Raw genomic sequence first — 25,073 nt, 5'->3', positions numbered from 1 at the left:
TGGATCTGTATTTTCATAAGAAAAAGACTCAGCTAATGATTAATGTTCCCCAGAGGAAGCGGGGCCTTTCTTTGGGATTTTTCTTCAGTTATTTTTAATTAATTTGTACAACTGGCAGCTACATGAAAGTGCAAAACCCGGGAATAACACTGGACCCAGCTCCCTTTGCTCCTTCTCTCTGCCCACACCTGGAGCTTGTGGAGACATCACCATCCCTCATTTGTCTGGGGATGAGAAACCCCCTCACCAGGGAGGAATCACTGCTTCCCACTGGGAATTTTCTCTGAGCAAAGAGAAGTTTGTCCACTGAAGGAAAAGTTGAGTTTTACATTAAACCCAACATGGGGCATCTTCTTTAGGGAGAAGAGATAAGATCATTGGATGAAAAAGACAAAGCCCCTTGGGTTTAAGTTCCTGGTTGGATAAATCATTTAGAGCTCACGTTTTCCAAGGTGGCTTTGGGAATGTGAAAAGCATTTGGGATTGCAAAGGGCCCTGCTCTGGTGGACACAGGGCTCGGGGCAAAGCATCCCTGGACACACAGGGTAAGGAAGCTCTTCCCCTCCTTATTCAGGCACATTCCTTCTTTATCCAAGCACACTCCCTCCTTTTCCAGGCACATTCCCTCCACTTTGAAATAAAAATAATGCCAGTGGTGTTAAGTGAGACAATGTCACCGTCTGCTTCCTGGGCTGTTCTCTCAGAGAGCAAAGCCAGAGCGCTCGGGGACGGAGGATTAGGAGGTTGTAATGTCAGACCAAAGGCAGGAATTTTATCCGACGGGCTCCTGATGATGGACTGCTCCATACACCACTTCCAGCTGCTCCTGCTCTGGGAACAGCCTTGTCTGGATCCATTTAAGGAGACTGGCAAAGTGTTGAATGCAGCATATGGTGCCCTAAAACCACAAAACTTATTGACAGCAGCCCAGACTCGCTACAGAAAAGATCTCCTTCCAAAGCCTGGCTCTGGGAAGACTCAGCACTTTCCTTCCACTTGCAGCAGGTAAAGCCCATCCCACGCTCCCAGAGAGGATCTGCATCCCCTGTGCTCTCTCTGGCATCTCATTCTCTTGGGAACACCCCCTGGGAGCCACGGCCTGGAAAACGTGTGGATCTCCTGCCCTAGAGGCCTCTTCATTCCCAGTGGATGGGGCTCAAACCTCTCCAGGAGCCACCCAAACCAGCCCAGTTCTGCACTGGCTCCACTTCCATATTCCCTGGGATGCAACACACGCTCCTGACCTCCTAGGGGAAGCCTCCAGTTGGTGTTAGGGAAGGTGAAACTGTTTCTCACAGCTCCCAGGTTATCCCAGCAAATCCCTGCCCGCACACCCTGAAGATGACTTGGGTTGTTGGATCTCACTCCTGCAGCTCTGTGGAAATCATGAAATCATGGAATGGTTTAGGCTGTTCCACCCTCTGCCATGGGCAGGGACACTTCCTACTGGACCAGGTTGCTTCAAGCCCTGTACAACCTGGCCTTGGACATTTCCACAGCTTCTCTGGGAATCCCACATCACCCATCACCAGCCTGGTCTGATGCTCCATCACCCGTAGGGCACAAGGGCTTCGGGGCAGGGAGAAGGACACACATCCCTCAGGATGGTGCCGGATCTGGATGAGGCACAGGGACTGAGGCCGGGCCACTGCGTGCCCGCCAGCACTGCTCAGTGTCACACATGACACAATGAACAGGGCCAGTGACTCAGGGCCACTTGCTGACGCACCACACTGGGCTATTCTTCTCTCTCCCGATGAGTCGCTCCAAGATTGGACACAGTCTATCTCTGAGAGAGGCGCCTGGAATTAGCTTAACTCTTGGCAGTACAGGAGAAATCTAATTTCCTTCAGGATCCGGCTGTCTGGAGGCAGGGATGGGGCTGTGCTCCCTCCCCTGGCCTGCCTGGGAGCTTTTACTCCTTATCAGAGCAGCTCCCCAACCCACTGCTCACAGAAAACCGAGGGATTGGATCCCGGTTTGCAGAACTGCTCCATGTCCAACTCTTCTGATTGGTGTAAACTAGGCTGAAATTATATGGATGTCATGAGGAATAGTCAAATGAGAGACATCCTACTTTTTGGGTGGCAATAGCAAGGGAATCTGGTCAGGAAACACTCTCCAACTTCCATGAGCACCACCTCTCCCATCCCAAAACCCATGGGACAATGGGATCACAGGCCTCGTCTCTGCAGGACTTTGGGAACAGGCAACTGGTGGTGTGTAAACATCACCCCAAAGCTCTGAGATTCAAGTCAAAGCAGGAATCAAACATTCAGCTGCTTCTCAGAGCCTCTTTGGTCTGGAAATGGGCTGGAAATGTCAGGAAACCTGTGCTTCCCACGAGATGCCTGGTACTTCCTTCTTCCAGCCAGGCAGGAAGTAGCTTTGCTCATGGGGCTCTGCTCACGGGGCTCTGCTTCACCTCAACAGACCAGAAACTACAAAACTCCTACAGGTCATCAGCTCTGAGACTTCTTGCACCCTCACAGGGATCTGGGATCCATTTGGGATGCAGCAGGACATTCCTCCTGCTCCATCCCTGTCTCCTGAAGTGACCCACACAGGGCTCTGCTGTAGGTTCCTGTCAAGAGCCAGTCTGGAAACAGAGGGACCATCCCAGCCCCTCTGGGAGCAGGGAGTGAGTTCACACCCAACTCGTGATCTTGTGCTAAAACACCCTCTCTTCCTTCCCTGCCCACACCCAGGACAAATAACAGCCCCTGGTGCCCGGCCCGGAGGCACCACCTCACAGTGTCCATGCTGGGAACAGTTCTGGTGGGTGGGTGGAGAATTGGGAGTTTCCCAGGAAATGACCTAGGGATCAGATCCTAGAGATCTGATGTTTGTTTGGGGCTGAATCCCTGGATATGCTGAGCTCAGGTTAAAAAAAATCACCCCAAGTGAGCCGAATGAGGCTGCACCAGCCAGCACCTTGCCTGGCCAAGTCCAGCTGGGCTCCCAGAAATTTCCGGATCTGGGGGCATCCATGGATTGAAACTATTCACAAAAATGCTCCTCCCTAGCTGGGCATTATTAGTGCCTCTTTGTGTGGGAGACTCTCCCTCCAAGCCAGATTTCTCCAGCCCGTTTGCCCAGTCCTCCTGCCATCCAGTCAATGATTTGTAGCCGGGAAGCATGGAAGGATGCCTTTGGGATTCCCTGCATCCAAACTGTTGCCACATGGGAACCCTCTCCCTCACAGCCTGTGTGCTGCTGGAGTCACATCTCCCCAACTCCTCACTGAGACCAGTCTCACCAGCCAGGAAGGACAACAGAAAAGGTTACACCAAATCATCAGGACACTTGGCAAAGTGGGATGTGGGAATGCTGGGGACATCCCTCCTGCTCCATGCCTCCTCCCTCTCCTCCTCCTCGCATAGAGGAGCAGGAAAGGCCAGGCTGGAGGAGCAGGCTGGGATGCAGTGAGACCAACCCCGAGTGGTACCACAGTGCAGTGTCACAGCGTCCCACTCCTGTCCCCAAAAGCCACCAGCGAGGCAGCGCCACACTGAGGACACTGCACCCCACCAGGGCGAGTCTGCCCCGAGCCGGTGGCTTTTCCCTGGGACAGGAGTGGGCCAGGCTGTGCCGGGAGGTGCTGCCCCTCAGCCTGCTCCCTCGGGATTCACAGACCCAGGAGAAAAGGAACGAGGGCTGGGCCGACCGTCAAACCTCGGCACGGCGCGAGGGGGAGGCGCGGGCGCCCAAGGCACTCGCGGCAGCGGCCGGGGGACCCTCGGCAGTCCCATGGGGACACCCTTCGATTCCAAGGGACCCCTCCCCTCGGTCTCCCCGCCCCCGTGCTGTTCCTGCCCGCCCGGCGCCTGCGGGGCCGGGAATGCTGGCCCTGCCCGAACCCTTCTGGCGCCGGGTCCCGCAGCCCTGTGCGCGTTAGAGACTCTTCACCACGGGGATGCCCCGCGAGCAGCTCTTGGGGGATGTGCGGGGGTGCGTGTGCGCCACCCCCAATCCCGTGCCTCCCATTGGAGGAATAGCATGTGCCCCCCTTGTGGAAAAAGATCTGGTGTTCTCCTTGGAGGTCGGCTCTGCCCTCTGTGTCACTCGTCCCGTGCCACGCTCTCCTCCAGGGCAGGTGGGGCCTCCAGGCTGAGCCCCCCAGCGCCGCCGTGCACGCTCGAGAAGGACACCATGGTGTGGAGGAGCATCAGGACCAGCACACACAGTCTGATCCTGCTGCTGCTGCTGAGGCGAGACCCCGCGGAGACCGGCAGCAAGGACGGGGAGTGGGGCTGGTGGTACTGGTGGTACTGGTGGTGGTGGTGGTGGTAGAGGTGGTAGTGGTTCTGCCTCTGGTGATGGAGGTGGGGGTCGTGGCGGTGGAAATGGAGTGACTCTGACGCCGTGGATTTGGGGGATGTGTCCTCGTTGCTGTCTGGGGGGTGCTCGCAGGAGTCCCATTGCACCTCGCAGCACTTGGCCTCCTCGTTGGGCAGCTGGTTCTCCAGCAGCCCTGCAGGAAGGAAGGAAGCAGAAGGACGGGTCAGTGGGACACTGAGGATGAGGCTGTGGAGGAAGCGAGCATTGGTGCCCACCAGCAGTGAGATGGGCACACCTGAGAACGAAGACACCCAGACACCCCCTGGGACTGGCCCCAGTGCATCTGTGAGCCTGCACACACCAGCAAGGCGAGCTCAGGGCTCCTCAAATCCTGCTCACAGCGGTTCAGTATTCCCACCCTGCTTTAACCCATCATCTGCAGCTCCTCCCATGCTTCAGCTTTCAGTCAGAGGTAGGACTTTCACCTCCTGGGCTGAGATATTGCTGTCTTAACCCCTTATCCCATATCCTTGAGATGGCCGTGTTTTGGCATCAGGCAATGTTTCTACACTGTCCCTCCTCCCACTCCACCAACTTCCAAACCTGGGAAGTGGCTTGGAAATTCCCCAGGGCTCACCATCACCCCCTGTGCCCGGTGTGAGCCCGGCCCTCCTTACCCGTACAGATGAAGCCAGGCAAACCTCCATAGATCAGCTCGTCATTGTCCGGTAACACGAAGGGGCACCTGGTCTGCACCTCCAGGCAGTATTGCTTGCATGGGATCCGCTGCCGGCACTGCTGCTGGGTCACGTTGAAGTACTCGGAGCACAGCCACGCCTTGTAGACAGCCTGGGGGAAATCATGGAGAGGGATAAGTCATTTCCTAAGCACTGGGACTGCTGGAGCATCGCAGCATGGAAGAGGAGGGGAGAACTCCCAGCTCCTGTGGGAAATGTGTGTTGGTATCATTTGTTGAACAGTGATGGATTCAAACAACCCACTGGAGTGTAATGGTGGAACTCATCTATCCAGCTAAATCCACCACAAAAATAAAGCTAATTACCACATGGAATAATGTCCCCTACAGCCAGGCACTGTAACAGATTCTGCCAACATCAGTGACCCAAGAGCTCAGACCATCAAAAAAATTCAAATGCTGTTTATCACCCAACCCAGAGTATCCTCCTCATCCCCAAGACATCCCACTGCTCTCCTGGGAAGGGGAGGGATTCTCACCTCCTCTAAAGTGCCTTGGCCCCCATTAGCTCTGGACATGGGACAGCAAAACACATCATGGGCTGGTCTTTACTGGAAACTTCCTGCTGGAAAATCTGCTGGACAAAAGCAGCTGGGATGCAGCACATGCAGCCAGTGCACCTCAGGCTTGTCCCTCTCTGTCACCAAATAACACCTTCCTCAACTTCCCCACCAGGTCCTGGGAGAGATTCCTGATTCCCTGACATCTGGAACTTCTGCTTTGCCATTTCTTTTGGCTCAAGGGGGAAACTTGTTCATTTTCCATGGATGCTCTGGCACTGGGATGTACCAGTGGTACAGGTGTCTCCATGTGCTCTGTTCACCTTCCTGATAGCTCAAGATGTGCTTGGCAACATTTCCAGAAGGAAGAGCACCTTGGGGGCTCAGCTGTAGCTGCAAGGCTGTGTCACATTCCCTGCCTCTCCAGCTTGTCCAGTCCTGGGTTTCCCCTCTTCCCTTCCAGCCTCCATGTGCCTGTGCCCATGGCAGACAGCTGGGCATAGCGCACATGGCCTCAGTTACAACCATATTCCCAAATCTCCCTTCTCTCCCCAGCATCAGGGATAGGGGAAGTTGTCTCCACTGGCTGCAGCAGAGAGGGAGGGAAAGCTCCCATTTCTCCTGGTGTACATCATTCCTCAGGCTGCAAGAAACCCGTGGCACTTCCAGCTCATCCATGAACTCATGTGGGCGCAAGCGACAGCACCGCGGTCATTCCACCACCGCATCCAACTTCCTTTGAAACCAGCTAGAAAGGGCTCCCTGTGATTCAAAGGGAAAGAGTTTCCCTCCTTGGCATGCTTAGAGAAACTCCGTGCTTCTCCTTCCAGCTGCATTTTCATTTTCTGGAGGCTTTAAAGCCATCACTTCTTTGTTTCCCCATGTTTTACAAATATCCTTATTATCGTTTGTTTGGACCACGGTAGTGTCTCAGGATTAAAGCTGGTTGGGAAATTCTTGGCAAGTTATTTTAGTTTGATTTTTTTTTCCCCTGGAAAATGCCAAATCATGAAACTCAGAATTTTTACAGAATTGTGTTAGCTTTGGTGAAACTTTCATCCCAAAAAGTATAAAGGGCACTAGGACACAATTTATGGAGTGAACATTTTGGAGCAGTCCCCAGTACTGTGGCCAGGGTTTTCCTCCTGGGACGAGGGAATGCAGGTGCTTGTTCTCCTTGTCCTGTTGGATGTTAATTACTGGGACACGGTAGAATGGCTCCAGAGGAGGGAATGACTGCAGAGTGTGAGGACACAAGCAGGAGAATTTTGTGGTCTGGTTCTGCATCCCTGAACATGTCATCCCTGGAAGTGTCCAGGGCCAGGATGAGTTTAAGGTCCCTTCCAACCCAAACCATTCCACGACTCCATGATCTGCCTGAGCTGATTCCCTAGAGCTGAGGAGGAAGAGGCCACGCTCTGGAGGGGCCACAACCCCCACTGCAACACTGCCCTCCCTGATGGCCTCTGCTCCCTTGGGGACACAGGGACAGCAAGGAGGACACAGCAGGACCCCTCAGTGGGTGGCACATGGCCCTCTGCAAGCACCACGAGTTTTTCTCATTGGGAAAGCAGGAGCTGGTACTGCTGCTATGGAACCTCAACAGCAGGTAAAGGAGGGTTAGAGAGCTCAGGGGACAGTGACACCTTACACTGAAGGGACACAGCACCAGGGGGTGTAAAATGGGCTCCAAAGCACCCACTGAGTGCCCGGGATTTATTCAGACAGGCCATATCCTTATTCTAATCTGAGGACTCAACAAACCCCTGCCTGGACATGATGCTGTTGTTTCCACATGCTCCAGACACACTCCAGTGTAATCTGGAACAAAACACAGAGAGGCCTTATTAATAACCTTAATTATTTGGGCTGCCTTTATAGCAACAAGGAGAGGGTGTCCTGAGAACACCCCAAACCTCGGAGTGTCTGGCAGTGAGGGGCTGGATGAGCTTCTCCTTCCCCTGGTGAACATCCAGGATTTTGGACAGCTGGTGTGGATGACCTGCTTGAATTTGAACTGGCTGAAGTCAGACAGGTGAATTCCTCCCACAGCCAAGAAATCTTCAGGATTAAAATCCAGATGGATTAACTAAACCACAACCAGCCTGTAGTTTGAAAGGGAATTATGAACACACAAGGAGCTGGATGGACATCACTGGTGTGCCCAGCCCCATCTGGGATGGACACCCTGAATCCATCCCTCCAGCTCAGCCTCTTTTCCAACCCTCATCTACCTCAGGATAAACATCTCCATCAGTGGGACTTCCTCGTGTTTCCCAAGGAGGTTGTTTTACAGCATTTATCTCGCTGCCTACAAGTTTTCCTTCATACTTGACCTACATTTTTCCATCCAAAAGTTCACTCCCTTCAATCATTCCCTCCACCATTCCCTCTCCCTGCTCCGTGTTTACACATCTCTAATATTTGCAGATGTCTCACGCTCCCCCTTTAGTCACAACTCAGGCGAGCTCGGCTGATTTACTCGCTCCCATTTCCTGCCAGTCTTCTCCCAGCTCCGACTCTCTCCCACGCTGCTTCCCAGATCCCAGTCACATCCCAGCTCCCACCTGGGCTCACATGCAGCCTGGCATGGAGGGTACACTGAGTGCTCCAGCACAGGATTGTGGGCGTCACCTGAGCTGTCCCAGCTCCAGATTTGGGTGGAAAAGGCAGCCGGAACAGGAGATTTCCCAGAGTTTCGTGGGAAGCTGCTTTGGTTCATCCTGCTCTCACGTGGAAACAGAGTTGGCACAAGCAGGTTCTGCATGGATCCACACATATTCCTCCTGAATGTTTGTGATGATTTCCATCAGGGAAATCTGACAGAGTGTTGGGGTCACACACACAGGGACATTCCATGAATTTAATGAAAATATGGAAGGAGAGACTGCAAGGGGCTGGTGATACCACCGGGGAGGGCAGAGCTGGAGCACTCATCTAGGACCTGAACCAGGATTCCCTGGCTGCATTCCATTCTTCCTTCCCTTTCCAGAGCACCTGCCTTCCCTAAGGGAAGCAATGACCCCAGCCAGCCCTTGCCATTCCCTTGTGGCACCCTCCAAGGGCTGCAGCAGGAATTCCTGCAGCTCTGCAGGACGGAAACTGCCTGTGTGTACTCAAAACCAGAGACATCCAAGACCTGCTGGTCCAACAGGGCTCTCCCACTCCCCTGGGATCAGGCTGAGACACAGGTAGATCTCCAGGAGATCCCAGTGTCCTCCCATCACTCACCCACAGAAATCCATGTCACAGACAAGGAGCAAATCACCTGGGATGCTCAAGGTTTTGGTATCTCCAAGCTTACCCCATACAACCTCCTTAGTTCTGCTGTTAGAAAGAACATGTGAGAATTTAGGACAGGAAGAAATTGATTCCCTGCTTAGATCAACTAGGAAAGCTCCCTAGTTTTCATCCTTGCTCTCTCTGGATTCTTCAGGAAGCAGGTTGGGTTGCAATCAGTGTTCCCTCCATTCTGGTTTGGCTTTTGGCAGATCTCCAGCCTGGCCAAGTAAATATAAGTGACCTCAACTCCAAAATAGCTTCAATTTGGTGCCCTCTTCCTGCATTTTTAGCTCTGGAGGACTGGCTGCATGACTCTGAGAAAGCACACGGAATTTGGCTGCCTAGGAAAGGAGCCAACTTCAGACACCCAATTTATATGGAAGGAAGAGGACAGACTATCTGTCCACATCAAAATTTTGCAGGTGGGATGAAAAACCTCATCATAAATGACATTAAAAAAAACCCAAATTGAATTTGATTTCTAATAGTGAATTCAGCTCCCTGTCTGCTCACACTTCCAGTGGGATCTGGAAGCAGCAGTCAGAGGGATGGTGCTTTCACAGGGAATTCTGTGCCAAATGGGAATTCTTCCCTGCCTGCACTATTTCTTCTGTCTCCTGTCAGTACAGGAGAGCATTCCCCACCAAAGAGCTTCTCCAAAGTCTTTCTGTGTCCTTAGGATTTCTGCACAAATTTGGCCACTTCGAGGCCAGTCCAGTTGCTGCCAGTATGCTGGGAACACTGGCACTGCCTGTGGAACCATCCCAGCTCCACTTTGGGACAGCAGAGGAGCAGGGATGGAGCAGCATTCTCAGGATACACCACCACTGCAGAGGATGCAGTGCTTGGGATAGTCTGGATGCCCACCGGGAATGCCAGCTGTAATTAACACAACAAACTGTGTGTTTGTTTTCCCATTTGAACAGGAATCAATGCTCAGGAAGTTTCCCCAAGGAAAATCCTGCTAATGGCACAAATGTAACAAACCCTTCTCCTTAATTAGAGGCAGGGGTTGGGGCAGCAACCCCAGCCCAAAATCCATTTCTCTGGAAGGGGGAGATGCAGAGAGGGAAATAGTGTTGTTTTCCCTACAAAATAACCCCAGAAGAAGATCTGGGAGTGTGCTTGGACCAGAGGTGAGGATCACTATGGAAGCTGGGCTCTACCATCATGACTCTCCTCCTTTCCCTCTTCTCACTGGGTGCACCCGGCTCCCAGCAGAGATGGGAAGAAAAATCCCTGCCTGTCCCTGCCAGACCCCCAGCCTGAAGCATCCCCCTCCCCTTCCAGAGCAGTTCCTGGGACTCACATTTCCACCCTGGCCTGAGAGGAGCATCTGGAGTGGCTGTGCCTCATTAATCTTGGACACAGGGAAATGAGCACTGCTAATGAGCTGCTTGGGCAGCTCTCCAAGCTCTGGCACATCAGGATGCAGCGCGGGAAGCAGGACAGGCTGGGGGGGAGAGAAGAGCCCCCTTGGATGGCAGAAGATTAAGGGAATGCTGAGGTCCAGGGCCAGCCAGGAGGAGTCACAAACACATCTGCAATGTCCAATTACCACTGTATTCAATTAACTCAGACACTAACAATGTGGAGCTTTAAACCAACTTCTTTTAGGCATTTTTAAAAATTCTCCTTGCTATGGGCTGTTCCAGCATCATCTCTGGAACAGCTGATTTTTGGTTTCTTTGATAGTTCTGGAGTTGTTATCCCTGCCTTGACACATTCACATGCTCTGGGTTAGGAGAGGGGGGAGAAAAACACCAACCCAACCCTAAACCCCAACAACTGGGCAGGATTATGGGATTTGTATTGTTTTTCCTTCATTTTTAATATTAAGTTGCCTTTTGCCTGGCGATGACAGCACTGGAGCCGCAGCTCCTCCGTTTCCCAACCAGGGGAGCCTCTGCCCATTGTACCCAGCTCCAGAGGGCACAGAGTGGCGGCTGTGGTGGGTGCTGGGATGGGGCTGCCAGCAGGAATGCCTGGGACACGGATGGGGATGGGGGAATGGGGATGGATGCACACAGGCTGCAGGGAATGGCACTGATGGTAATCCCAGCTGGAGTGGGTGCTCCTCAGACACCACTGGAAACTCCACATGGAGCTGCTGGGCTGGCTGGCACGTGCCCATTCCAGGCTCTCCATTACCCTGCAGCCCACCCCTCTCCAGGGCTGGTTTTCCCAGAAATTCTCCCTCAGCCATCCCATCCATGACAGCATTTTGCATCCCTCTTGTGTGTTTTTCTGGGCACAGGGTGGTCCAGGTCTGGCACTGACCAGGCTCATCCTCAGGGAAGGTCCTGGGCAGTGGAATGTCCCCTACGCTCCCAAACTGTGGCTTCCCACCTACATCCCATAGGACAAGACCATATCCCTTGACCTGAGTGATGAAATCACTTCCAAATTGCCTGGAAACAATTTGTCAGAGCTACTCACTCACCACTCAATCACCTCATGAAGCAGCTGATAGTTTTAAAGTTTAAAACTTTTAGTTTTCATTTTAAAGCATTTTAGCTTTAATTCCCAGTTCCTGGATTAAAGAGATTGTCTGAATGCTCCTTCTTCTAGAGGGAAGGGCCCCAGTTTCCCCTCCAAACCACTCAAACCCAGTCTGAGACACACAATGCCTCAGGTGCTCATTGGCCAAAACTAAGAGAAGATAGCTTTAAAGTGTGACCCCCACACACCTCAAGGCCCAGGTAACAACTGTCACACTATGTCACAATATCAGGCAGCTCAACACATGCCTTGGGAAGGAGTGGAGTGGAAAAGGATGGGAAAACCAGCACCCCAACCTGTCTCTGCAACCACACACACACAACCCCAGCACCCAGAGGTGATGGGCAGGGGGGTGGCAGTGCCAGGGGCAGTGCCAGTGCTGTCAGGGGACAGACACCACAGTCACAGCCTCCTGGCTTTGCTCATCAGCTCATGGCACCGAGGGCTGCTGTGTGCAGAGCCCAAGGAAAAGTCTGGTCTCATCCCAGCAGATGCCACACTCCCCTTGGAACAAACCCAGGAGGAAGAGCTTGTGCTCATGGTTGTACTGAAGCAGGGAGCATTCCCTGGAAGAGCAGAGCTTGTGGAGTCACTTTGGACACCTCTGGCAGCTCCTGTGCTGAGGGGACAGAGCACGTGGCACCCCGACATGGCCATGTGCCTGTGTCTATTGATTAATCACAGTAATTAATGGCACAGCTGGATGAACAGGAAGGCAGTGACCGCTGCCAGGCCCTCCTGCTTCCCACAGCCAGTCCCTGTCTCCGTGCATGTCACAGGTTGCTCCATGTTCCTGCCCAGCAGTGTCTGCAGCCCCTTCCCTCCCACCACAGCTCCCACTTTTCCCAGTGCAGGCTGGAGGTTACCCCCTGTCCAGCCACCCAGCCCTGCCCGACCACTCCTACAGCCCATTGCAGGAGGCTCTTGTTCCCAGATCACTGCTACAAAACATCCCAATTCCCATGGAATATTTCCATTTCATTATCAAACCCCACCTCAGGGTAGATGCATCCTCTCTCCAAGGGGGGTGAGCACAGGGTGACAGTGCTCTGCTCATGGATGTGAGCTCTTATCCCAGCATTCCTGATGTCAGTCTCCTGTTCAGTCCCCCCTCCTCACACCCTGGCTGTGTCCCCTGCAGTGACCCTGGGAATTCCCTGGCAGTGTCTGGGACATGGTGGTCCAGCCATGGTGGGCTGCCTGTGGGCACTGCTGCCAGACCCCAGGCACAGCCAGTCCCTGTCCCATGATCCCAGCCAGGGAGGAGCACTGTGAGGCCACAGGGACCAGCATTCCCAGGCTGCAGTTAATCCAGGCTGCTGCTCTGTTCTCCCCTTTCAAAAAGGGTCTTGGCTGAGGGGAGAGGGGAGAGAGGGGAGAAGTAAAACTTGTTAGGAAGGGAAGGCCAGATGGAGTGTGGAGCTTTGTGTGGGAAGGGGGTGGACACCAGGAGACAGGAGCTGGTGGCCAGGGAGAGAGCAGCTCTTATTGGCATCTGGAGGGCTCTGTCCTTGTGACACCACATGGCCATGCCCCAAGGTGGAAGAAGGGAGTCCAGTTCCAGGGCCTCACTACACTCTGAGCAAAGTTCTTCCCAATATCCCATCTCACCCTGCCCTCTGGCAGCGGGAAGCCATTCCCAGTGTCCTGTCCCTCAAGGTATTTGTCCCAAGTTCCTCTCTAGCTCTCCTGGAGCCCCTTTAGGCAAGGGAAGGGGTTCTAAGGTCTCTCTGGAGCCTGCTCTTCTCCAGGTGAGCACCCACAGCTCTCCCAGCCTGGCTCCAGAGGCGCTCCAGCCCTCAGAGCAGCTCTGTGGCCTCCTCAGGATTGTTCCAGCAGCTCCATCCTGTACAATCCCTCACCTGCGAGCCCCCAGTGGGTCAGATACCAGCCCATCCTACCAGCCCAATGACTTAAAAAGTAATTAAAGACCTCTGCAAAACTGCAGCTGAACACGATGGAGTTGGGGACAGAGGGAAAGTGAGGTCCCTGCAATCCATTAGAATGGCTTGAGGAATTCACTCCCATTAGATCCTGCTGCAGCCAGGGGCTTAGCAGGATTCAAAAGTGGATTAAACATTTATACAGCTAATGAGAACATCCTGTTACATTAGATAGGATATAAAAAAATAAAGGCGAGACACTTCAGTGCCACGAGCCATATATTACCCGCCAGTGATGGGGGCAAGGGAGAAGTTTCTCTGCTCATCCCCCTTCCAAGGAAGTGGTGAGGTTGGAAAATTGTTCTCAGGATGGTGTGAGCATCTAGCCCAGCACGGACTATCTTGCATCCAACACCTATGGAAGGGGATAATCCTGTACTCTGCCAGGAGCCCCCTGCACAGCATCCCGTGAGGTCCCACTTGGCTTGAGTGGGAATGGGACAAGGTATAAGGCAGCAGGAGGAACATGGTCCCTCATGTCATCCTTGTGAACCCCACAGAGATGGGCAAGCAGCAGGATCTGGCCCATCCCTGCTCCCTCATGGAGCAAACAGTGGGGGGACAGGAGCATCCCGGCTCCTGGGCACCTTCCATGGTCACAGGGAAGTGTGGAGTTTTCCACGCTCATGCTGGGCCCTGCAGCCACCTCAGCTTGTGCCCACAGGTCCCTTAAATGCAAGCAAAGATGATTCTGAGATGCTTATCAGCACTCCTGGCAGCTCCTACTGCTGGAGACACACCACAGGCTCATGTCAGACCCCAGAGCTGCAACCTCTGCTTTTCTATCCCTGGCTGAACACCACTTGCAGAGATCTCCTGCTCCCTTCCAGGGAGGGAAAGCCCCAGGATAACTCCCAGTCTCGTGGTGAGCAGCAGGCAGGCGCTCCCGGCTGGCATCGCTCCTCAGGCAGCGAATCCCGACGGATGCGTTACTGCAGGGAAGCCCCATTCCTGCTGCTCTCCCCTGGAGCAAGCCCAGGACAGGCTGGGGCTATCCCTGTCCCTGATTATGCTCTGCAGAGTAGAAGTGCTTCCCCTGCATTCCCATGAGCAAGGGATGTCTGGAGAGAGGTCCCAGGAGCACACTCCAAGCCAGGCTGCCACCCCGGAGCTCCTGGTGCTTCCCAACAGTCTCATTTGAATGGGAGAGCAAGGAATGATAACAAGCAACACAGCATGGCAGGAAAACGCTGCTCCCTGCACACACAGGCAGACATCCCTGGAGATAATGTCTCCCTGGAGAGGATTCCTCCTCTCCACATCTATGGAAAATGACACAGAAGACAACCAGCTCCAAGGAATATGACACTGAAGACCAAGAGCAGGGCAGAGAGATGCCCAGGTCTGAAGGGGGTTGAACTCCTTACATTAAAGAGAGAAACACAGCTCCAGCTCTGCTAGCACCAGTCAGTCCTTCCCAAACTGCAGCTGTTCAGAAAATGCCAAGAAAATTCCACTTGCCTCCTCTCCCTCTGCAAACACCAGCAGTGGGGAATGATTGGGACTGGTGCCTGTGGGCACAGGGTGTTCCAGGCTCGCTGATCTGGGCAAACCCAGATGCTAGCACACCCCTCACCAGGAAATCCCACATCCCAGCCACTTCCAGGCCCCCTCTCCATCTCTACCTTTGCTCTCCTGTCCATCCACAGCCTCCACCCACCAGCAGAGCTGCAGAGCTGCTGTGCAGGGATAAAATTCCAGCCAAGATGTCAAACACGTGTATCTGTTACTCCCAAAAGGATGAGCAGAGCAGGTGGCATTACCTTCTCCAGCCAGGACCAGGAACACCAGGATGCTGGCACGGACAGAGCTCTGGAAAACCAAATCCTTGCCAGGTGAGGCCATTTCATGCTGCTTTTTAAACAGAGTGGCCACATTGGCAGCATCTGGGGGAGTCAATGCCGCCAGGACCAGCTGTGACACCCCAGGAGCACAGCTGGGAGAGAGGCCCCAGGGAAAAGCCAGGAGCTGGGAAGAGGAGTGAGGCTGAAGCAGGCAAGCCATTCCAGGCAGGCAGCTGCTGGCTCTGCCCACGGGAATGGGGCTGGAGCAGCGTGGACAGATGGCTACTTCTTGCCCAGGCAGCCTCCGTGTCTCATTCACAGATTTGCTGTCCCTGAGTCATTGCCCTTCAAAGGACAGCAGAGCTGAGCTCCTGCGTGGAGCCAGGCATGAGTCGCATCCTAATGGCATCCCAGTGACAGCGGGAATAGCCCCCCGGCAGCCAAGTACATCCTGCCTCTGCCTCCTGCCTGCCTCCCACCCTGCAGGGCAGCTCTGGAGCCCACAGCAGAGGAAAAGCCATCCCTAGGGACAGGCCTGGGGCTGTTTTGACAAACCCTCTCTGTGTGTGATGCTTGGCACTGCCCAGCACCGGGGTCAGGCTAGGCCACGTGTGATCCCCACTGGGCACGAACGGCTCCCTTCCTGACGGGAAAGAATCCTTCCTCAGGCAGGGACCAGGTGAAGCCCGTTGTGAGGGCAGCTCCAGCTGGGTTCAAGCAGACACCCTGTGCATCCTCTCCCTCCTCCCGGTGCTGGTGTGGGAGGTGCTGCCTCCTCTCCCAGATGCGTGCAGGGCTGGAAGTCAGCGTGGCACCAGCAGATCCCTTTGTCCGTGGGGAACATGGATCACTGCCTGGCAGGAAAAGCAGCGTGGCAAGACAGCCCTGACCCGGACAGCCACAGGCAGCCTGTGACAATGGATGTGCACAGCAAGGGGGTTGGGGGTCGTGTGGTTTTCCCAGATCTCACATTCCGCTATCACCACACGCGCTGCTGAGCTCCTGACTCCCAGAGCCTTCCCGCACCACACGGAGCAGCCGGATACTTTCCATCTCCAGCTGCTGAGGTGGCATCTCTGAGGAGCTCATCCCACCCTGCTGGTGAAGCCCCTATGCCCACCGTGCTCCCAGGCATGGGCACACATGGAGAAGAACCCGGACTTGCAGCAGGGGAGCTGAGATGGCAGCAGGCACAGCCGGGAGCACACGGAGAAGGAACAGGCGCCGGAGCCTGTGGCACTTGGAGCTACTGGTGACAGTTTGATGGAGACAGATGTCACCCTCCCTCGCTGTCCCTGCACCATTTGCCGACCTGCCTGTTGCTCCATGGAGACCTGCTGCTGCCTTGGGAAACTTGTGGGCTGTCCCTGCAGCACCACTGACAGATGCAAGTGAGGACAGGCAGACTACAAGGACTGACAGACAACCAGAACAAAGAAGGCAGTCAAACACCATCCAGTGCCCCCATAAACCCCTCCCATTCACACCCTGACCCCACCCCAGGCAGCTTCACCCCACAGCACTTCTGTAGCTTCCGCCTCCAGCCCACCACACACTCCCAGGTCTCAACCTCAAGGAAAATTCAAGACTGTCCAAGCAGCATCTGAGCATTCCCACTCCCGGCTGGCTTGCAGCCCTCATAAGTCCCAGTACCACAAGGCACATTCCTGACACCTCTACATCTTTTATTCCAGCAGTTCAGTTTTTGTTTCTCCTATTTTCCAAGCCTTGATCTCAGTTTTCAAGCATCAAGGAGGTACCAGACACAAGGCACCGGAATTGGGCAGCCACAGCACATGCAGACCAAACCTACCATGGTCCTTTAGCCCAAATTCTTTATACAACTGAACCACATCTTTGTACAGGGCTGCAAAAAAATTCCCTTTGCTCCCATGGAATGGGTGGGGAACATGGAGCCACACACTTGACTAAGCTTGTGCATATGCTCCTGCTCAAGCTGCCAAATGACTGCGCTGATTTGCTGGAATTACTTTGGAATTCACTCTGGAACCTTTTTTCACCTCATGAAATGCCTCACTGGCCAGGCTGGTTCTGGAGGAGAAGCTCTGGAGCGGACGCAGGTGTTTGGGAGCAGCCTCTTCCCTCCCAGGTGCTGCTGCTCCTGGTGCACCAAATGCTCCACACTGAAACAGGTCCAGGGTGCAACTTTGCAGTCACCCATCCACAGATTCTCTGGAAGCCTCAGTACTAAAGTAACTCCCTTTAAAAAGCACAAGGTTTTGGTGAAACCACTTTTGTTATGGTTCTCAAGGGACCTTCCCTCTGTGCAAGGAGCCATCCAGGCCCAGAGTAGGAGTGCACCAGGTTGAGGCAGTATTTTGGACAAGCCTAGCCCAAAAAAACCACAACTTGAGCTACTTTCGTGAAGGTAAAACGCTGCTTTGATTCCCCCAAGAGGTGTCCCTGGCACTGGGATAACCCCAAGACATGGTGTTTCTAAAGCTCCTGGCATCTGCAGGCTCGGGTTTCCAGAGGATGTTCCACAGGGAGGGACGCTCCGCAGCGATGCCGATTACTGATGCTATTCCTGGTTAAACAAGAGCCAGAAAACAGGACCCCAGAGGCTGCTGAGGGCACTGGGGATTTGCTCCCTGCTCCATGTGGGCTGTGCCAGGGGCGATGCCAGAGCAGGAGCAGCCTCCATTTCTCACCACATCACTGTGAAGCCTCAGGAGTGAAATCCTGCCCTGCCAGGGGTACTGGGGAAACCAGAGGTGCAGAACCAGATCCCACAGCCACGGGCCCGTGCGCAGAGAAACCTGATAATCTAATCACATCTGAGATGCTACAGGTCCTGTCCAGCCCAGCCTGCCCAGCTCTGCTGCCAGCTCCCTCCTGCCTGTCAGCCCTTCTCTCACCACAGCTTTGTTTCTTGCAGCCTAATGACTCTAATTCCACAGGCTTCGTCCTATAGATCTTGATTTGCCCCAGCGCCGGTGGGAGGGGGCACTTTTGGGAACTGTTGGGGTGGGAGCCAGCACGCAGAGCTTGGCCTTGGCACGAGCAAAGCTCTCATCTGGTGTCTGAGCTGGAGCAACACTGCTCTTTTCCTGTTTGGAAAGACAGGAAAAAGGCACAACTGAGCCCTAAGCAGGACACTGCTTTGGAAGGACAGCGATTTCCTCCTGCATTAAGTCCTGCAAAGCCTGGGCTGACAATATGAGTGCTGTTGCTGCCTCACATTTCCTGATGGATATACAAGTCCAATATCCATGTTCCCAGGCTGTGACGTCCTTTGGTCACAGGAGGATGCTCCAAAGTGTCCCCACAACTGTGCACCAAGTTCATTGTGTCTTGCAGTGACAAAGGGTACAAGTCACATAGCAACAGGTGAGATGGAGGTGTCCAGCAGCTGCTCCTGACTCAATTAATGACTTTTCCCTCTTATGTTCAGAAAAACACAGGCGTTTTCCACCTTTTATCCACATCATCCCTACCTAGCACCGTGACCCAGCAGCTGGCAGGCAGATCCCTGCAACATGAGGTGAAATGTATTTGAGAAGATGGATGGACCCTGTGGACCCACTTCCCTCTCTTCCTCCTGTCCATGAGTGTCCCTGTGGGAGTCAGACCCCCCAAAATCCCAACAAATGGGAAATGCAAAAAATAACCCCCAGAAGTGCATCTTCATGATTTACTGTCCTTCAGCCACAGGGATTTCTGGGGTTAGTTGTAAGAGTAACAAATAAAACATTTCCAAGGAGTGATTTGGAAGTTGACAGTGCTGCACAGGTATAACAACATGTGCAGAAAGTGGGATCTGCCCAGGAACGATCCCCAAGCAGAGAATGAAGAGGCAGAGTATTACAGCACTGAGTAATCTCAGCACCTGAATTACACACAGACCCCACCATTTCATGGGATTCCTATCTCCCAGGGAGACTTTGGTCCAGTCTTTCCCAATCTCCAGGCACAGATGGATCCAGGGCTGGGATGCCTAGGATGCTGTTTCCCCTCCCGGCAGCACCTCCCTTTTCTCCCCAAACCTGAGGGCAGCTCTCAAGATGATTTATTAACAGGGGATTATGTGTCTCCTAAAACCAATCCACAACTCTTCAGACACTTCCAAACTTTTAGCTTGGGGTCAAACCTGCTGCCATAAGAAGGAATTGGCAGCTCCAGTTGGGATTTGGTGTTGCTGCTGTTTGAAATAAGGTGGAATAAAGAGCCAGAATCACTGGAGTGGTTTGGCTGCCACAGAGTTCCCTGTGAGCTGTGTGTTGAGCCAGACTTCTTAGGCACCGAATTCCAGAGGGATCCGTGGCTCTGCAGAGGAAGGCTGTGAGCAGGTGAGCTGGAGCTGCTGTGCTTCCTCAACTTCTATTTTCCAGCTGCTGTTACGGAATGGCAGGGATGCAAATGGGAAGCAGCACTAACCCTCCATGCACAGCCCCGCTCCCATGGTCCTGTGTCCCAGAATTATCATTTAAATCCTGTTTCTCCAACTCCAGAGCTCATGCAGCCAGAATCCTGCTGTGAGGGCTCTGCAGGAGTTCTCACACTGGCTGAACTGCACATTCCACTCTGTTTTCCTCCACTCCTCTCCTGTTTTCCTGTTATTTGCTCTCAGATGTTATCACCATCAAACAATAGCTCTGCCATCCCTCACAAACAGGTATCATGCAGTATCTGGATGGGAAATACAAATTCAAACTGCTTCAAAAATCCCGCCAGCCACATTTTTCCAAGGCAATGAGTAACTGCAGTCCCTGCTCACGTCCAGAAATCATGAAATCAGGCCAAAACTCCCTCCTCACCACAATGCTGGAGGGGTCTGGCAGTAGCCTCAATTCACAGATGGGGAACAGCCACTGAGAGGGAAAAGCTGAGTCTCATGGATGCAAAAGGCTGGAGTAAGACACATAAATATGGAGTGAATGGCCTTAAATAAAGCAGCTTGATTTTCAGGAGCAACCAAAAGGATGGGAGCTGTGAGGGCTCCGGTGGGAGTGTGTAGACTCAGGCACTCCCATGGGAATTTCCCAGTGGGTGGCCCAGGGGAGTGTGCACAGGTTGTCCCTGCTCCTCCTGCCTCCTGTTCCCAAGTGCTGCCTGTGGAATGCAAGGCTGGAGCTCACAGATGCTCCAAGGATGCTCTAAGGATGCACTGATACAACACGGAACCAGTTTGAGAGGGCTGAGTCCTGCCACTGCCTCCAGCTCTGCATCTCCCCAGCACATTTCCTGCTCTCCCATAAGGATGTTAAACCAAGGGACACTTAATGGAGACTCACTGAAGCACGGCTCTGTTTCTACATATTTTGGAGTCCCAATATGATGATTATTTTCTCACCTCTTTTGCTTCTCTCTCTGGGTCTCCCAGCAGAGATGGAAGCTAAGCCTGAATCTGAAATGTTTATGCTCCATCAGACATGGCACAGGGAGATCCTGATCCTGCTGGGCCCCTGGAAGCAGGAGCAGCACAATGGACAGCACCAAACTCCCTGTGGAAGTGGAGCAGTAGGACCAAACTACTCAGAGCAGGCTGAATGCTATGTCCCTTGGAAACATGAGGAATTTGGGAAGCAGACTGTCATTACCTGCCTTGGCCCAGGCCCAGAATGCAAGCACAGGCTCCTGCTCAAACCCAGCACCTCACCAGAGCGACCCTTGGAGTAGTGGCCACGATCTCACCAATGTGCCCTTGGTGAAAGACACCTCAGTGTCCCAGTGCTGTTCTTGGTGGTGCTCCCGCACTTTCCCAGGGCATGAACATCACTTCAAGAGCTTCCCTGCAACTCCAAGTGTCCCTCAAAACTCCTGTCTCAGAAGAAGAGCAGCCAACCCTGTCGTACTACCAGGGAGGAAGTTCTGCCACCATCCCTGTGGGGACAATGCTGTCACACTGCCCAAGACACAGCTCCGAGCAAGGGAAGCAGGTTTAATTCTGGAGACCATTGTTCTTCCCAGAGGTGATGTCTGGAGGTGAGCCAGGCAGCTTGCAGCAGGGGGAAGCTGGAGGCACCACGGGCTTGTAAGAATGGAACATCCAGCAGAACCACACTGGGGGTCTTATGGAGATCCAACCACAACTCTCATCTGGGAGAGAAGATGGCTCCATACTGAGCCTCGATCCCATTGATGCTGGGAGATGCAACCAACCCATCAGCTTTCAGAACAGGGGCTGTACCCCAGGGCTGGGGACACTCAGTGACACTGGGGAGAACACCAAGATGGGAGGCACATCCCAGCACTCCTGGGTCATCTCCCTGGGCAGAAAGGGTGAAAGAGCTGGAAAACAGCAGCTGCATACAGGGAAGGGGCCCTGAACCACGGTTCATCTCAGGTCACTGCTGATCTCATGACAGCCAGGCGGAACCCTGGGCTGTCCCAGGAGCAGCAGCACATCTGAGGCAAAGGTGAGGGGCCCCACAGCTGCCCCAGCTCAGCCCCAGTGTGCACAGGGGTGCACATGGAAAGGGGTGTGGATGAGGCTGGTAGGGATTGGGGCGTCAGGAGTGAGGTGCTTGGACTGAGGCAGCACATCAGGATTGGGGTGTCAGGAGAGGGGTGTTGGGGGTGGTGTGTCAGGACTGGGGTGCTGGGAGTGAGGTGTCAGGAGCTGGTGCTCAGACTGAGGTGCTGGGAGCAGGGTGATGGGAATGGAATGTTGGGAGCTGCCCGTGTGTGCAGAGGTGTGAAGGGATGTGTGAGTGCTCATTCAGACCAAGTCCTGCTTTGCCTTCTCTGTCCCACCACCCTGTCCAGCCTTCCCAAGTGTTCCAGAGCTGTCCCACCACCACTGTCACGAGAGGTTTGGAGAGCAGAGGGAGATCCCAGCCTGCAGAAAGGTGTGAGAGCAAGGGGACCACGGTACCGCCACAGCACAGAGCCCCCTGCGGCCCAGCTCACCCGGGACGGCCCCTCGTACCTTGCAGTCCGTCAGGCAGGATCTGACCGAGTACTCTTCCGATTGCAAGTACTTCTCCAGCAAGAGGTCGAACTCCTCATATTTTTCCTGAGCGTGTTGGTCCAGCCGCTGGTACGCCTGGACACAGCTGCTACAGGCCTCCCCGCCCAGCGCCCCGGCCGCCGCCACCACCAGGTCCACCATCAGGTTGTCCAGGCTGCAGTCCAGGCCGTCGGGGCCGGCCATCTCTCGCAGCAGGTCCCAGATCGTGTAAGTATCACAAAAGGAGAGGTTGAAGTTCCTGAAGTAAGCCTGCAGGAAGGTCCTTTTGGAGGAGGGCGAGGCGAAGAAGGGCGCGGCGGCGGCGGCGGCGGCGGCGGGGGGCGAGCGCAGGGGCGCGCCGGGGGCCCGCGGGCGCTGCGGGGCGAGCAGCCGGGCGCACGCCGAGTCCAGGTCCCCGCGGGCGGCGGGGCAGGGCCCGCCGGGGCCGCGGCTCAGGTTGCCCAGCAGGGCCTCGCAGCTGCCGCCGCCGCCGCCGCCCGCCGGCTCGGCCGCCAGCAGCGCCCGCGGCCCGCGGCCCCGCGGCCGCTCCCGCGCCCGCAGCTTGGCCCCGGCGCAGAGCCACAGATGGTCGGAGAGGAGCACGGTGAAGAAGAGGAGCGAGGCGAGCGACAGGCGCCATTTCTGCGCCCGCTCGGGGTCGGCCACCGGCTTGTCGCTGCGGCGCGGCGCGCAGCACACGGCCCCGCCGGCGGCGCCCCCGCGGGGGGACATCCAGGCGCCGCGGATCATGCCGGGGGCGCGCGGGCGGCGGGCGGGCAGCGCCGCGCTGCCGCCGCTGTCACCTGCCCCGCGCCGCCGCCATGCCCGCGCCGCCCCCGCCGCGCCCCGCCGCCGCCGCCCGCCCCGGCCCCGGCCCCGGCCCCGGGCATGCCCCGGCCGCCCTCACTCGGCTTTCCGCTTGCCCCGGCGCGGTGCCGGGGCCGCGCCGCGCCCGCCGCCGCCGCCGCCCGGCCCCATCGCCCTCAGTCTGTCGCCATCTTCGGCCGCGCCGCCAACACCTTGAGGAGCCGCGAGCGCTGCGCCTGCGCGCTGCCTCCGCTCCGCCGGCACCGGCACGGCCGCGGCCCGGCCCGGCCGGCGCTGCCGAGGTGCTGAAGGACAGCTCCGCTCGGCCCGGCCCGGCCGGGACACCCCCGCCACAGCCCCGGCCGCGGCTCCGCGCTCTGCCCCGTCCTCACCCCGCGCTGAGCGTCACCTGCACCCTCATCAGCACCTCATCCGCACCCTCAATCTCACGCTCTCCCTCATCGCTCATCCTCGCCGCCACTTCACCCCCACCGTCATCCTCAGCTTTGCCGTCATCTTCACACTCGTACTCATCCTAACCCTCACCTCACCCTCACTTGGGTCCTCATCCTCGCCTCCATCCTCACCCTCACGGACTGGTCCCAGCCACATCCCCGGTGTCAACAGGTGCCAGTGGAGAGGGGCGGCGGGGGCTCCAGCAGCAGCCGTGCACACCGTGCTGTCCCCTGGGAGCAGAGCCTGCTGTCCCCTCACTGCCCTCGCACCCTCAGCCCCACAAAGAGCCCCCGAGGATTCCATTTCTGCTTGACTGGGAGAGGGATATCACCAGACAGCAAAAGCAGCTTCCAGGGATGTCCCTTATTCATGTCCCCAAATCCCTGTTAGGGGTTCTTGGCATGGCTAAACCCAGAGAGACCATCAGGTCTCTGGGAGTGGAAAATAAAGAGAAGCTGAGGGAACTGTGGGGGCTCAGCCTGGAGGAAAGGAGGCTCAGGAGGGACCTTCTGGCTCTGCACAACTCCCTGACATCAGGGGACAGCTGGGGGGATCGAGCTCTGCTCCCAGGGAACAACAGACAGGGTGAGAGGAAATAGCCACAAGTTGCACCAGTGGAGGTTTAGGTGGGATATTAGGGAAAATTTCTTCACTGAAAAGGTGGTCAGACATTGAAACAGACACCAAGGGAAGCAATGAAGTCACCGTCCCTGGAAGAGGTCAAAATAATGTGGAAGCGGCACTTGGGAATATGAATTAATGGTGGCATTGGTGGTGCGGGGGGTGATGGCTGGACTCAACAGTCTCTGGGAGCTGCTCCAGCTTAAATGATTCCGTAATTCCATGGACATGAAACCCCAGTGTACACAGAACAGAGGGCAGAGCCTGCTTAGAGGGTCCTTCTCCATCCACAAAGCCACCCTCAGCCTCGGGAACTACCCTGGCTGTGGGAATTGTGGGGTTCAGGTGTTTCTGTTCCTGGGGATTTCCTCAAGCTCTGTCCCAAAGTGAACCAGTTCCTTCGAGGCCATGGGGTGCTGGAGCTGGTTACCCAAGCTCCCTCAGGAGAGTGGGATCCTGCGGGCACAGGGACACTGGAGGCTTTATCCTTCTTCTGTTTACCATCCTAACCTGTGGAAAGCTTGGGAAAGGGGCTCTGGTGGAGGGGCTGTCACCTCAGCTGGTGCCATTACTCACAAAGGCTGTGGTGTGTGAGCTGCTCACGCTCCAACAGCTCGGCCCTGGCTGAGGCACTGAGGGAGGAAAATACCTGGTGCGGAGCCAGGAGAGGTTTTACAGCCGGAACGAACAAATGTTGAACATCACGGGGAGTGATATAAGGATCTGCAACACAGGCTGGAGGCTCAGCTCTTCTGAGCCGTGGCACAGACACCTGTGATTCCCTCAGGGGCTGCTCCCTCTGGATTTCCCACCCCATCCCTTCCTGCAGCTCCAGCATGGCCACGGCCCCGCTGGGAGGAGATGCTGGAATAGGTGAGAGCGCTGTTCCTGCAGCTCTGCAGTTCCTCTGGTGGGTTTCTTTCCCAGGAATGTCTGTGCCTGTGCTGTTTGCACAGGATCAGACTGGGGTTTGAGGAATCACTGGATGGTTTGGGTTGGAAGGGACTTTTAAACATCACCATGCCCATGCCCCTGCCATGGCAGGGACACCTTCCACTATCCCAAGTTGCTCCAAGCCCTGTCCAACCTGGCCTTGGGCACTTCCAGGGATCCAGGAGCAGCCCCAGCTTTTCTGGACAACCTGTGCCAGCACCTCCCCACTTTAGCACCTCACAGGGAAGAATTTCTTCCCAATATCCCATGTAAAGTTCCCTTTTCTTTAGTTTA

General features: G+C 55.2%; 1 protein-coding gene across 1 annotated transcript; it reads right to left on the bottom strand.

Annotated features, from left to right (window-relative positions):
* Window positions 1-91: 91 nt before the first annotated feature.
* Window positions 92-22,761, bottom strand: NALF2 (NALCN channel auxiliary factor 2). Its single transcript, XM_023925961.2, has 3 exons — window positions 21,942-22,761; window positions 4,959-5,130; window positions 92-4,474 (listed from the first exon to the last, which is right to left on the bottom strand). Exons 1-3 carry the CDS (start codon window positions 22,710-22,712, stop codon window positions 4,062-4,064), a joined length of 1,356 nt encoding a protein of 451 aa, XP_023781729.2. The 5' UTR covers window positions 22,713-22,761; the 3' UTR covers window positions 92-4,061.
* Window positions 22,762-25,073: the final 2,312 nt, after the last annotated feature.

Source organism: Cyanistes caeruleus, chromosome 14, assembly GCF_971803275.1.
Source record: "Cyanistes caeruleus chromosome 14, bCyaCae1.hap1.1, whole genome shotgun sequence".
NCBI lineage: Eukaryota > Metazoa > Chordata > Aves > Passeriformes > Paridae > Cyanistes > Cyanistes caeruleus.
This window is presented reverse-complemented; position numbering and strand designations above follow the sequence as displayed.

Excerpts from the sequence above, each read along its gene's own strand:
- NALF2 (XM_023925961.2), bottom strand. The coding sequence starts at position 22,712 with ATGATCCGCGGCGCCTGGATGTCCCCCCGCGGGGGCGCCGCCGGCGGG. Across the intron at positions 5,131-21,941 it reads CCTGCCTGACGGACTGCAAG|GCTGTCTACAAGGCGTGGCT; the intron begins GTACGAGGGGCC and ends GATTTCCCCCAG. Across the intron at positions 4,475-4,958 it reads GCCTGGCTTCATCTGTACGG|GGCTGCTGGAGAACCAGCTG; the intron begins GTAAGGAGGGCC and ends TCCTTCCTGCAG.